Source organism: Halyomorpha halys, unplaced genomic scaffold (assembly GCF_000696795.3).
Source record: "Halyomorpha halys isolate HHAL.00 unplaced genomic scaffold, Hhal_1.1 Scaffold456.1, whole genome shotgun sequence".
Taxonomy (NCBI): Eukaryota; Metazoa; Arthropoda; class Insecta; order Hemiptera; family Pentatomidae; genus Halyomorpha; species Halyomorpha halys.
Genome location: NW_027106823.1, coordinates 632,091 through 646,813, shown reverse-complemented (window position 1 = coordinate 646,813; position 14,723 = coordinate 632,091). Strand labels below are relative to the sequence as shown.

Here is a 14,723-nt window from a genome sequence, read left to right as displayed (position 1 = left end):
AAATACTTTATTTATTCATCTATGCTGCCTAAATACATTAGGTTGCCATTTCACACAGCATACTTATCAATCCGTAATCGGACATATATACATTACACATACATGGTACAATCATAAATAAAAGATATACAATAATAGGATATAATATAATGGATATAATAGGATATAATAGGATATAATATAGCCTCCATAATAGAATGAAGAGGAATAGTTCTTATATTGTCGCTATGACTGGCGATCACGTTAGAGGCTGAAAATAGACTTCACTTCACACATGTTCAGATGCAAAATGCTGTGTGTTGCTACGAGACAATATATGTTCAGGAAAAAACGTAGGAAAGGAATATTAGGATAGATATGTTACCAAAAACAACATAAATTAACCAAATCCTTCAGAAAAATTAAAAAATATAGTGGAACTTGTATCATCATTTAATAGCTCGATAAGTTTGTTGTCCGGTTTAGAAAAGTGCGCTGTGAATGCTACAAAAGAGAAAGTAAAAGCCAGCAGTCCTATGGAACTTCCTTAAGGAGCTACCATAAAACATCAGACTCTAGAAGAATTTTACAAAGACCTGGGCGTAAAACAAGTTATTAAGGTAGCCAGGAAAGAGATATTCAGTGTGATAATTTGTAAGTTAAAGAGCAGGCTGCAGCAGATTCTTTTCTTTCTTCTCAGATTTTAAGAGTAAAAATAACACCTATACCAGTAAGTCAAGTGATTAAATTATTAACCCAGTTTATTTATTGAAATATACAACTGTATTTACATAAAAATACATCTAGTAAATTTGTCTGATTAAAATAGTATGATACTGGTATGCAGAGTTGCTACCCATGGGTAGCAAACCAATAACATTTCTACGATAGAATGGCGATAATTATCGAGAAAAGAAAGTTATCTTTATGGAAGACTAATATCGAAAACTTTACGTAAGACTATTCAAGGCAAGCTCTTCTACAATCATCTCTATGATGACAGAAATGGATGAAGCTTACACGACCAATCTCCGAAATCAACACTGTAAGAAATAAGAAGTGAAGATATGTTAAAAACTGTATGAAAGGAAAGGAAATACAAGAAAGATTTTACCACCAGCTCTTGAAATCGATAATAAACTATCAGTTTAGTGGTTAAACATAGATCAAATCTTTGGTGAAACAAGAGTCAACGTCGCGACCAAATCTTAGCAACAAGGGTTTATAGATGACATATCCAAAAAAAAGGATAATCTCATAATAGATGAATTTCGCCTTTGTTTGAAGTCTCTTTAATCCACTCAGCGTGTGAAAGATGGATGTGAAACCCTGGCTCGGATAGACTATTCGAAGAGGCACAATAATTTGGCAAAAATACATAACTAAAATATTTGTAAGATAGTAGGATTACTGAGCAATAATGTGATCCCATACTATCGATATATTCCAGAAAAAATGGTGGAAAACACGAATACAAAAGTTTTATGGGAGGGGGAAATTATTATGGACCACCGGGTAATCCAAAACCGATTGGTCATAAATAAAAAAATAGGCAGAATAATGGACGTAGCTTGTCCCCTGAATAAAATAATAGTGACACACGTAATAAATAATTTGTTACTTCAAATGCTATCATATTGAAAAGCACAACAGCAGATATAGAAAAGAAAACCTGAGAATGGCTAAAAAAAACATTTCGTGAAAAATTTAGGATTGTAAGATCAAGTTTAAACAAATTTTGCAATTCCATTTGTATGGTGCTGATTTTGTTTCCGGAAATCGATATTATTCCAGATATCTCAGAAGAATAAAAATAAAGTAGTAATAACATACGATTTAAATCAAATCTAAATAAGGTGAAAATCAATAATCCCGAAAAACAACAAACAATTTTTTCTTGTTCCATTTTGAAAATTTTACTATCTTCAGATTAGTGTGGGAAATAACCCTACTAAAAATAAGGTGAAACTATTATTATATTAAATTGTTATGAAAATAAAATGTTAAATAGAGAACTATCTTGCAAATGGCGTAAGTATTTTAAATGCTAGAGTTAGTATAGCATATGAAGAACAAGTAAAAAGTTAGCTTAGGTTGAAAATACTTAATAAAATAATATACTTAATGAAATAATATTATTACTTTATATATATGAGCTATCTCCTGTTTACACTCAAAATCCCATTCCCAAATTTATTTTAAATAAACATTAATTAATTCTGAAATAGTTAATTTTTTAGAAATGAAAAAGTATACAGTTGGTATGCACGGCGCTGAATACCATCGTGCTATACAAGGAAGTATTACTGACTCAATCAGACCATATAGTGGTAGGGGCGATTTTTACGGGATTTTATTCATATTGCTAATTAAGTTTCAAATTATGAATAATTCTTATTATTAATTTGAAAATTATCAGAAGAAAATAAATATGTAAAAAAATATAAACTCATTACTCAGTTTCTTAGAATTTTGTTAATTATCGCTTTTCGAAAAATTAAGATTCTTTTTTCCTCTTGTTCTAAATCAAATTAAGTTTTAATAAATATCATCATAACAGAATTCACTGGAATAAGTCGAATAAATAAGTCATATCTTATAGAATAATTACTTCATAACTAGACTTAAATTCGGAATTGCTAACATTAAATTATGAAATTGTAGTTTGTAGTAGAAACCTCATATTTTGAGTAAACTATGTTTCTCAATCAAACCAAATCATTATTTAAAATAAAATAGTGTATTTGTTGTGATGTGTCTGTTGGAAAAAAAGATTTAGACAGGAAATGAGGAAACAGCACCTATTAAGAAAAAAATTAGAAGTTATAGTGAGTTTTGAATATGTAAAAAAATGGTTTTAGTGATGGACTTAATAAAACTATGTTTTATTATTAGTTTCAAATTATTAATAATTCCTATTATTAATTTGTAAATTATCAGAAGAAAATAAATATGTACCAAAATATAAAATATAAGTTAATAAAATTAATTTACTCAGTCATTTAAATAAAATTACTCAGTCCAAGAATTCCTTAAAATTTTGTTAATCATCGCTTTTCGAAAAATTAAGATACTTTTTCCGCTCTCTTGTTTTCCCTTAAGCATCCGCAAATGTATTTTCCTTGATACGTTTTTACTCCGAAAATGGCCTTATTTGGAAGGGAATTTTTGTGTTTAATCCAGTGAAATTACCATTTAACCTGATGGTCATTGTATACTAATATCTTTCAAGGGATTCTGATACACAACTGTTTGAAAAAGACCATGGTAAAAAGGTTTCCACTTCCTAGTGGTGGTACTCCACCATAGGCATTTAACGAACCCTCTTTTTAATCTATTAGTATTAACTTTAACGTATTTGAGCTCAGAGGAGGTCAAAACCTAAGTTTACGTCGGAATAAAAAAAAAATCAATTATTTCAAAATCCTTTTAATCTTATAATCCTTTTCCTTACAGCATGTTTCGCATGGAGGTAAATGAAAGTAAAAATCACTTATTTGGATTCATAGAAACTTTAAATTTCTTTACTTAACTATTAATCCGAAACTCTTGTTTTATCGATCACCATACATCCTCTATAAATAAATACTTTAAAGTATTAAGTTAAAGGTTGTTAATAATAGCAATAGATTTTCGGGCGAGAGAGGAGATGACATAGTTAATGAGCCGGATGGCAGAGGGTAAAAGATGGCGCGAAGGGTGAAGGGGTGAACAACCCCAAGGTTAGACGCCCTACTCCGGGACTTATAGAACAGTCAAGGTGGGCTCATGAAAATTCATGGCCTCTTCGACGGGCGATCCGTCAGTCCTTGACAATACCTGCATCAGTCTTCCCTATCTATTGCTACGGGAGAAAAATGAACAACTTGTTACTACAGATAAACACTCATTTGCCAAAGGTTTTCCTTAGAAATATGTCAAAAGTATCCATCATTTTTATCCTATCTCTTGGAAATTCCTAAACTTGGAGTCAGTCATTTGAGAAACACCAAAAAAATTTTAAAAGTAAACTTGAAAAAACAACTTTATCTTCTTATAAATAATTTTTGTTGTAAACTTTTTTTTTAAAACTTAACAATTTATAAATATTATATTTTTATTTTATAAAGTATTTTCAACAATTGAATCATTCATTTGAGAAACATCTTATTTCAAATGTAAACTTAAAAAAATATTTTAAAACATTACTACCACTTGTATCAACACTATTCTAAAGTATTCATTCAGAAGTCGTGTTCTTGTTCAAAGAGAAAATAAATTTTTACGTTTTTTCTGAAGTTGTAGGCTCAAAATTATGGTAAGTACTATTATTGAGCAAAATTAATTTTTATAAAATGTATTTGAATTTTATCAGATGCAAAAAGGGGGTAAACAACGTGACGGACAGTCAACACTCATTATGTTCTACAATTTTTTTTTACACTTCTTCATTTCATCTTTCTGTTTTTTTTTGCCTGTCATAAATTCAGAAGTAATACTCATCAACTTATATCCATGCAATTGACGAACACCAAGATGCGAGATAAAGTTCGATTCTTTGTGCAACAAAAAAAAAAAAAAAATAGAAGCTGAATTTCCAGTTCGTCGTTTGAAGGCTGCAATAAGGATTTTGTTCAAGTGGAAAACCGAAAAAAAAAATGTTCTTGCTTGAGCACATAAATCACAAATTTAATCTGGGTTCATTATTTACAATTAACATGCTTTGAGAGTAAAATTAGACAATTCCTAACATATTTTTTATTATTAGTATTAAAAAAGAAGGAGTCCTCTGCAAAGGACAAAGAAAAGATTATAATACTGATCATAACTATTTATAGCGAACAAATACTCTGGTTAGACGGTATCATCGAAATACATCGCACCACATGACAGCACATGTCGCATGGGGCTGCACGGATCAAGAATTTTCTCTAACCTCTTGGACAGCTCAGAGAAGATGTAGAAATAAAAAACTATAAAAAGAAAGTCTAGGAAACCATGATATTCAGGAAACATATTTCTGGGAAAATGTTTCGGATATTCAGTAACACAGATATTATAAACAACTAAATAATTTTGTCTGAACCCTTAATTAGGGAAGTATTATTCCTAAAAATGTTATGACGATAAGTGCATGTTTTTCGAAGAGACTCATGTCAATTAAAAATATGACAATTGAAGGAGAAATTGATATTATTGGTCTAAATAATATGTTGTCGCTGTCATAACTTGTAATTCAGAAAACCTTTTTTTCCAAAAATCATAAAAAAAAAAAAATAAAAAAAATATCTAGAAAGAAATTAAACAGGTATCCTTTAAAAGGATGGTTCAAACAATATATCTCTAGGATGATACGCTGTTTTTTTTTTTTTGTTTTTTTTATGAGTAATCGAATCGTGTTGTTACTTTTTTACGAGTTACAAAGTATCACAGCTTAAGCGATGATATTTCATTATAGGTATTTTGTTTTAAAATGAAATATGAAAAAAAAATAAAGATTCCAGAAAATGGTTTGGAAAGGATTATGGTTGAAAATGGAACTACTAATATAAAATTTAATGTATCGAAACTAAAAACACAATTTTTTTTTTTCAAAATGTGGAAAGGGATAAAAAACGACTGGAAATTGGATAAGTGATTTGAGTTTGCAATTATAATAATAATTTGAAGAAATATTGAAAATATTTGGGTCACAGTAAAGAATTTAACATGTTTTATTTTACTTGAAAGCTTAATATAGCTTATAGTGAGTATGTTAGTCAATGTACGATGTCATGACACAATAGATCACAAAAAATATAAGAAAGCAATCGTCTTTGCAAAATTATCGCAATTTCCGGCCCACCAGACCCACTAAAACCCTAATGTAATGCAAGCCCTGAAAATTGTATCGAAGCCAGAATGGTACAAAATATTTTAAGGACCTATTTCTGAATTTGTATTTGACTATGTCGTTTCATGATGTCCAAAATCTAAAATTTAAATGGGAAATTTCACTGTTTTTCTTAAACTCCTACATAAAAGCTTTCTTTGATAGTATTTTTTTTTTTTTTTTTTTCATACCCTCCTATAATGATGTTATTGAATATCTGGTACATAAATATAGGAGGTATGCTATATGTATATCTGGGTGATGATACCTTGGATTGCCTTTTGGCATTATAAGGTCTTCTTTGGTAGTAATGACTAAAGTAAACTGATAACAAAAACTTTTCCTTTTTTATCGACGAGAGTATCAGAAGAAATGAGGACTAGAGATATTACACATGATCCCCGGATAAACTGAATAAGAAAATGGCGAAAATATGGTGATTGTCATAATAAGTGTATAAAGACGAGAACAAATAAAATTAATTGCCACAGTGATTCTATCCAATAATCCCCACACATTTACTAAACATCATATTTAACATTTTTATACAATTATTATTAAATATTACAATGTCTCAAATTAAAATTTAATTCCAAAAAAGAACTCTAAATACAGAATATTGTTTTATTTTCGTAATGAATTTTATCATATCTTCATTTAAACCGCGTTAATTATTACCATCAAACGGGAATAAGATACTTTTTGGGAACATAAAACATGAACATAAAAGAAAAATTAATTTATTAAATTTATTAATTTTAGAAAAAAATTACTTTCTCTACATACATTCTTTTAAAATCCGTAAGCAGCAAACAAGAGTAAATTAGTTAATCCTTGGAGTACTTCATCACATGATTTATTCTTGATGAAGATGACATCATTTAGTTTAATCAAATTAAATAAATGAGTTGACATATAAGTATCTAAATCAAATTCAAAATATCTTATGCTGTCCAGGCTGTTCATTATAGCGTAACGCACTTCATAAACTAAAAACAACTAACACTATAAATGACAATTTTTTTTAATCCTGCATTTCTCAAGACTGTATTCGTCCTTTACGCAGCAAACACAGATATTTCTTGTCTAATATAAATAATAAATACAATAAGTAAATATGTGGAATGTTTCATTTACACTTAAAAATCTTGGGAAGTAACCACCCATTGGTGGTTCTTCAAGCATTAATTTAAATTAGGTCCCGTGGTCATCTTCTTTTCAGACGCCTCGGAGGATTATCAGGAATTGTTAAGGATGAGAGATTAAGAACAAATAGGTTAGGATGGGTAAGGAGTTAATAATATTAATATGGGTAAAGTCTTTGTTAATGGGTTTATTTGTAACGTAATAAGAAGCACCAACGATTTTACGTAGGATTTTGGATTGTAAGGATTGGATGCAGAAGGAATTTGATGGTTTAGTAGAGTCTCAGAGCTATTGTATAATCATTTTTTGTAGTGAATGGGGAGTTTAGAGCGTTTGTCAAGTAAGTGTTGTAACAATCGAAATCTACGAGCAGTTTCTTGTCGTTTCAGTCTTTTATGTGAATTCCAAGAAAGTCTCTAGTCAAGATGGAGTCCTAAGTATCGAATCTGTTCAACAAGCGTTAGTGGATTATTTAGAAAGGATACTGTAGGACAGGAGGGTAGAGGTTTACGACGGAGAGTAAAGGTGATCTGGCGTGATTTGTCAGGATTTTTTTTTATTCTCAAGTTTTAACACCATTCTTCAATGGATGTTGTGTGTCGGTAGTGTTTGTGATGCATTAGTATGGTCGTTGTTTACAGACTGTATACATGTGTCATCAGCGTATGTTGTTAGGACTGTGTTACGGTGGGTTGGGATATCAGCTGTATAAACCGTATAAAGAATGGGACCCAAGATACTACCTTGAGGAACACCGTCGGACTGAGAAAAGAGAGATGAGTAGGCTATTACAATTTAATTCCTAAAAAATAGTGGACGAAAAAAACATTTGTTTTAGCAAGGTGAGCCTACAGACGTCAGAACACTCATTACATTGTAACTTTTTTTAGTGACATAATTTCAAAAAATATTATATAGTATAATTTTTTTTTCCTTTGGCGCGACAGACCGTGGAGGTCCAAAGCCTCGCGCGATGTATTTCTTAAATACAAATGTTAAATATGTTAAATAAAAATGTTTTATTTTATTTCTTAGGTTCTAATTAGCCTACAAATGTCCAATTTATACCATTTCGTGCAGCTTGGGCGGTCCTAAACCCCTGTCAAGTTTCGTTTAGATTGGAAGAGTAGTGTTGAAGAGATTGCTATTTTTGTGAATTTAGAAAAAAAAAAATCGAAGGTAACGCTCAGTAAGGCAAAAGTTTTGAAAAATAAAAAACATTTTACATATTTAAATACTTTATCCCACATTAATCGGTCTGATAGTTGAAAATTATTTGAATATCGTCCTCTTATTATGGCACGGTGGAGTCATAATAAACCAATCTATCAGTTTTCAGTTACAGAAAAATATTTATTGTCAATTGTATTAAATGAGTTAAAATCATAAAAATCAAAAGTTGCTATCTGTAAAGTAGGCCAAAAAAAAAATTCTGCCAGAAAAAGCAAGTCAGATTCGTTTTTGGTGTCCTCAAAAACTCTTCATAAGAATTTTAATTAATATTTTACCTTGAATGTTCAAATAAAATATATTTGAAAGATACCTCGTGATATGGGTACACTATTGAAACAAAGGAAAACGACTGACGTTGAAAATGAGACAGTTAACATATTTTCGTATTTTATGAAGGGAGTAAAATAAATAAAAGGACCCTCACAGAACGGTAGAAAGAAAAAGACCTCCAAAATAATATTGACTATTTAATTCATTTATGCTTGTTTTTTTCTGATATAAAAAATACATTAACTATCTTCGATGTGGTATTTTTTTATTTAATTTTGAACTGTAATGTCTATTATATACATCAGAATTTTAGTGTTAATAGCTAATTTTGATTCGTATATCGCTTAGTGCTTATAATTAAAACAAAATAACACCATTAACATTATATTTGTAATATAAATAATATCTCACCATATAGCTTGATCTTCTTGTCCTTGGTTTCGCAAATGATAATGACATAGCCACCGAGGTCCACCATTTTCCCGGCTCTAGCTCGCCGCTAAGGCATGGCGGCTCAGCCCACACCGATACCATCTGGAAATAAGACATACATAATTATTATTATATAAATAATTGTAATTAAATACTTAAAGCTAATTACAGATGTACAAAATTGTTGACTTATCAGAAATGTTTCATAGAAACATACAGTCATTTGAAGAGATGAACAGTAGAAAATACGCTTATTGTAATACTTAGAGACCAGAATTTCGTGCAATTACAGCTTTTGTTTCCTAGCTAGAAATTCGATTGATAAAAAGGGCGTTCATCAATTGATACTAGTTTTATGTTCCATTGTTTTTGGGGTTAATGCACGAATTTGAACATTTTGAGAATTTCCGCACGAATCATTGAATGCATTTTAGTTAATTTCGTTATTTAGGAGTTTTGAAATCGTTGTTTAAATTGATATATTTGTTTGTGATACATAAAAAAAAAATCAAAGTAATTTCACAAAAGTAACAATTAAATGTTTCATGATCCGAGCTCAATTAAATCTATCTCTGACACTCTATGGCTTCATAATTGCTACGATTTGCTGGAAATGGATACAAACCGAAACCCAACAAACCTGCACTCACTGCAATACAATTTACTTATTTTGTATTACAATTAGTAATAATGGTAAAATTATAAAAATTTAAAAAAATTATTATTGCATTCATCGATTTTGGTTGAAAATACGAAATTCCAGGAAATCAAATTTACGTTCAAGAAATTGATTGGCCAAAGCTAGATATTTGGTTTGCTTCGGATTTGAATAAATCAATGTACGGATTAATGTATCCTTTTTTTTGCCTCTCAGAAACGGTAGATTTTGACGAAGCGAAGTCAAAGAAAGGGAATTTTATTTTTTACTTATCATAATTCGTTTGGATTTTTATATGAGGGGGTGGAATACCCTTACTCTCCTTTAAAAGAAAATTGAAGCAAAAAAGAAGGTAGTTGACCACGCCCTTGGTGCTCAGATTAAGCGGCCCCTAGATGGTCAATATTACTGATAGTATTATGGATTTGGAAAAATATTCAAAGTATTATTGATTGCGTATGGTTGTTATTGAAGAATTGAGGTTATATACTTGAAGCAGCTCTTACTAATAATATTACTGACAGAATTTTGGAAACCATAAAAATACTGAAAGTATAACTGAGCGTGTAGTGTGGCCCCTTTTTTGGTCAATATATACTAACGAAAAAATACTGTTGAAAATATTGAAAAAATTCAGAACACTAAAAGTATAGAACTTCATTCTATCAATATCTTCTAACACTCTCAATTATACTTTCTGTATTTTTTCTCTTCAACAATACTGTCAATATTTACTGATGAAAATACTGAAGCATTACGTTGAAAGTGTCGGATTTCATTCCATTAATACAGACTTAACTCACACAATAAGTGTTTGTACAACTTCAATAATACTGTTAGACTGGATAGAGTCCTACATCACGGAACAAGATCTCTCATCCAGCTCATTCTTAATACTTTAATCATAGTTGTAGGACATCTTACAACACATCGCAGATATTTGTAGGGATAGGAAAAAGTCCCTAGAATATAAAAATATAAGCATGGATGATGACCCAGGCCCTGGCAACAGGTCAACTGGCCCGCACGCTATACTGTTTGTCTTATTCCTTATCTTCACTATCTCCCTTGTCAACAAGTTCCTCTCGGCAACATAATTCTACTGCCCCTTCATATTTGTCTCCGTCTTTTCCCTATTGCCTCTCATTTAAAGGGCCCCTTTAGTAGATAATTAAACATTATACTGTACTAGTGAATAGAGTATCAATATTTTCTTCTGAAATCTGGTTCATCATACAATGAAACATAGATTCAATCCAAAACTATCCTAAAGTCTTAAGCCTCTAATAAACTGAAAAAAAATTATAGACACCCCTGGCACTACGCAGTGATATGAAATGAAAAAATAAAAATGTAATAATAGTAACTTGCGTTAATAATTCCTTATCAAGTAAAATACTATTTTTTCTATAATTTTATTTTTATAGTTTATATTATGAAATGTAGTCAAAATATCAATTAAATAATTAATATTTTGACTATTTTTTACTTTAAAAAAAATCATTTTTAAATTATGTTTTTTCTAAAGCTTAGAAACATTGATAAAGTTGTTTTATAACAATAAAGAGAATAAATACACCATTCATCTAAATAAAGATCTGTAAACACATTTATCTCGCCGATTCCAAGTTTTGGCGATAAACTAAAAAAATTAGCTCGTTATATATCAATTTCATTAAAAACTCTTCTACTAGCTATCAATACGTATTCTCCATGAAAGATAAGACGACTTGTTATCATGGGATATTGGGGAGGGTTACAGGAGTTAGCAGAAGTACCTATCGATCCCTTGCAGGAAGAGACTATTACAGACACATGGTAAAGAGGGGGAGGTTTGGTGGATTTATCAGAAAATCTCCAAGTGTTTATTGGTGAAAACCCAAACATATGGAAGAGGATCCACCGAGAAGAAACCTTGCAAGAACGGAAACGGTGGATTGTCCAAAAGGGGCTACCCTAAGGAAATAGTTTTCCCACCGTCGGTTCACGCCTAGAATCAATGTGGATTCTCCCCGACTTCTGGGTCTCGCAGTTCCTCACGGGGCATAGTGGTTGCCGAGCTAAGCTCGCCGCACATGGCATAAACATCGATCCCCTATGCCCAATTTGTCGGGTTCCAGAGACCGGCGAGCACGTCGTACTCGCCAGTACCGCCTGTGGGGCACCGTGAGCCAACATGATGAGGGAGACAGGACTCATATGTTTTGACGGAGAGCGATCTCCCAGAGCTGATGAAGAAAGAAAAATACCCGTACTACAAGACCTTGGTGTACGGGTGGAAGGAAGCTGTGGGCTCTACTCATTTCTCCCTGGGTAGGAGGGAAGAAACTACACGAGCAAGGTCTCTGTAGAAGAGCAAGATATGTTGCAGCGAACACCCGTATTGCCTAACAGGCAGGGTAGGATGATAAATAAATATACCTTCATTTCAATAAAAGCTCCATAAGTCATCGTCTATCCATAAATCAAGCCCTCGAGATCGAATAAAATTGACAGGTTTTATTACCACATTCATAACATTCTGGATTCGAATAGACTTAAAACAAAAGTTCTGTTGGTGGATAATGCATTGAAGGACTATAAAATCATCTTTTTGCACATTTAATTCAGTTGTTTTTTCATTCAAAATTCTGACGAAACATTTACATACACCAACCATAGACCGAAGATGCACATCTGTGCAAACACCAACTAATTTTGATCATGGCAAGCCAAAACCTGTGAATACCTTTTGAACTTCATTAAAAATGTCCTCTCCCGTAGTGGTCCCTTTTAGCGGCTATAAAGCAAGCAACTCCTCAGTAACAGTGAACTCTTTATCAACACCTCGAATAAATCTAGCCAGTTGAGCTGTTTCGGACAAATCGTAGCTCTCGTCTAATGCTACGAAAAATGATTCAAAACCAGCCATATGGTCAGTCAATGTTGCTATAGGATCTGGTTTATGAATAACAATAGTATTTTCTTTTTTCTTTTGTTTAAGCAAGTTTCTCAAAGTTCCAAGGATGTAAAATCATAAGTTTTGTTGAACGTTTGTATAGCTCTAAAAATTCCAGCTAAGATGAAAGGTTGAAGCATACCAAATTCCATCAAAATCTGAAATGACAGGTGAAATTTTCTAATATTCCGAGATGATTTGATATGAAGCGATCCGGTTATAGTTTGTTTTGTCAGAAGTGAAGAGTCTTTAAAATCGATAACGATTATGGAGAAGCAATCAAGCTCAGATGAACGACATTTTCAGTCAGTAATTTGAAATTCAATAACTCGGCTAAAAATAGAAAACTAATCCTGTCGTTTAAGTCTCGTTCATCGGGTGTAAGTACCACTTCTGAACCCACGATTTTCGGACACATGGCTCTAAACGTGGCCATAACTCAGAAAAATATTTACTGACTAAAGGTAACCAATACTTACTTTTTTAGAAGAGAATTTTACAGAAATTTTCGAATAAAAGGGGGAAATTTTTTTTTTTTTTTTTCGTACCCTCCATTGAAAATAAGGAATACTTAGGTACAATGATGTCAGTTGAAGTGTGCTGCCTTCTTCTACCCATGGGTAATTTAAGAATCAGTGGCGCCGTATGCGCATTGAAACTATGATGAGCGAGGAGGGTCGGCTTTGCTGGTTGTGATAGTATTAGGTTTAAAAAGGGGGGGGGGAATATGTATTACTTCTATTTATAAGGTAGCGAGGTGTGGAAAAATAAATTAATATAATAAATATACTGGAATAATAAATTTTAAAAAATAAATAAATTATCAAACCTCAGCTAAGTATTTCATTGGTACATGAAGATAACCAACGGTAGAAAAAGGATGTATTTAATTTGATTTATGTTACACATACGTAATAAAATTTACTAATTCATGTTTTATTTTCTGTTTTAGAGGGAACGGAATAAAATAAATAAAATAAAATAAGAAAGTAAACAATAATATGAACAGCTACAACCCATGAAGGGGTCAGTGCTTTGTATGGAAGTACTGTTGTTTGAATCGTCAGTTTCATTTCCAATCAAGAGTACCCACTTTATAGATGCTGTGTTGCCGACTCCACAGGGTTGATTCACGGTTACAGTAACTGAATAAATAATTACCAGACAGAACTAGATTCGAACCCGGGTCCTAGGATTTTGTAGCACATAAAAATTGTAGCTCGTTGAGCAACCCCACCTACTAAAAAAGTAAATAGTACATATATAACCCATTGTACATATATAAAAAAAAAAAAAAAAAAAAAAAATAACCCATTAAACCATACACAATTGTAGGCATAATTTATAATTTCCAAAAAAAAAAAAAATTCTCTAAGCACATATATGATGATGAGATTCGGTTAAAGATCTCTTTTGCATCCATGCAGTTTACACTTAAAGCGGGATTCAGACAATAAAAGCACTTGTTAGTAAATTTTCCATTACAAATTTACTATAATTGACCAATTAATAAATGTGAAATTAGGTAATATGGACACTTACAAACGTTAGAATCTTTCCTCATAATTTACAATAGCATGTTATATAACATTGAAGTAAGACATAGATTTTTGAGTACGATATGTCGATAGTAATTTTTGAGAATGAAACTATTTTTTAGCAGAGCACTAAAGAAATATTAATTAGATATTAATTTATAATTTAGCCAATAAATTACATTGTATTATAGTTATTTTTGAAATGATATTTCCTTTAGCAGATATAGCAGTTAATTAGTTTGGAAATTCACAGGTTTCTCATCAAATTCAAACTAAATATCGCAGTAAAATCTAACATGGCCGAAATTTCTAAAGTAACACTTCCCTTGACAGTTATTTGAATAAGAAATATTTATTCATTGATAATATTCTGTGTACTAAATAGATGAAGTCATCGGCAGCAGTGGCATAAATGTACTCAATTATACTCCAAAGCTGCTGAAAACCCTACACGACCTAAAGGTCGGATAAGGGGTAACAAAAAAAAGTTTTTTGTAAAAATAAGTTTAAGAAAAATTTACTACCAGTTTAACGTATTACTACATCCTATACGTACGTATTCAATGGCCTATTTCGTCAGGAGGGTACAAAGAAAAAAAAACGTACTAAATGAATCTTAAGTAATCGAAATTTTCAATTTTTTTTCCATTTTTATTTTAAAATTTTATACATTTAATA

General features: G+C 31.3%; 1 protein-coding gene across 1 annotated transcript in view; it reads right to left on the bottom strand.

Annotated features, from left to right (window-relative positions):
• LOC106692150 (protein PALS1) overlaps window positions 1–14,723 on the bottom strand; it is a gene marked incomplete at its 3' end in the record, with an annotated part of 447,466 nt that overhangs the window by 419,708 nt on the left and 13,035 nt on the right. Inside the window, 1 exon segment of the mRNA XM_067045121.1 lies at window positions 8,891–9,013. Coding sequence (XP_066901222.1) covers window positions 8,891–8,957 — 67 coding nt within the window.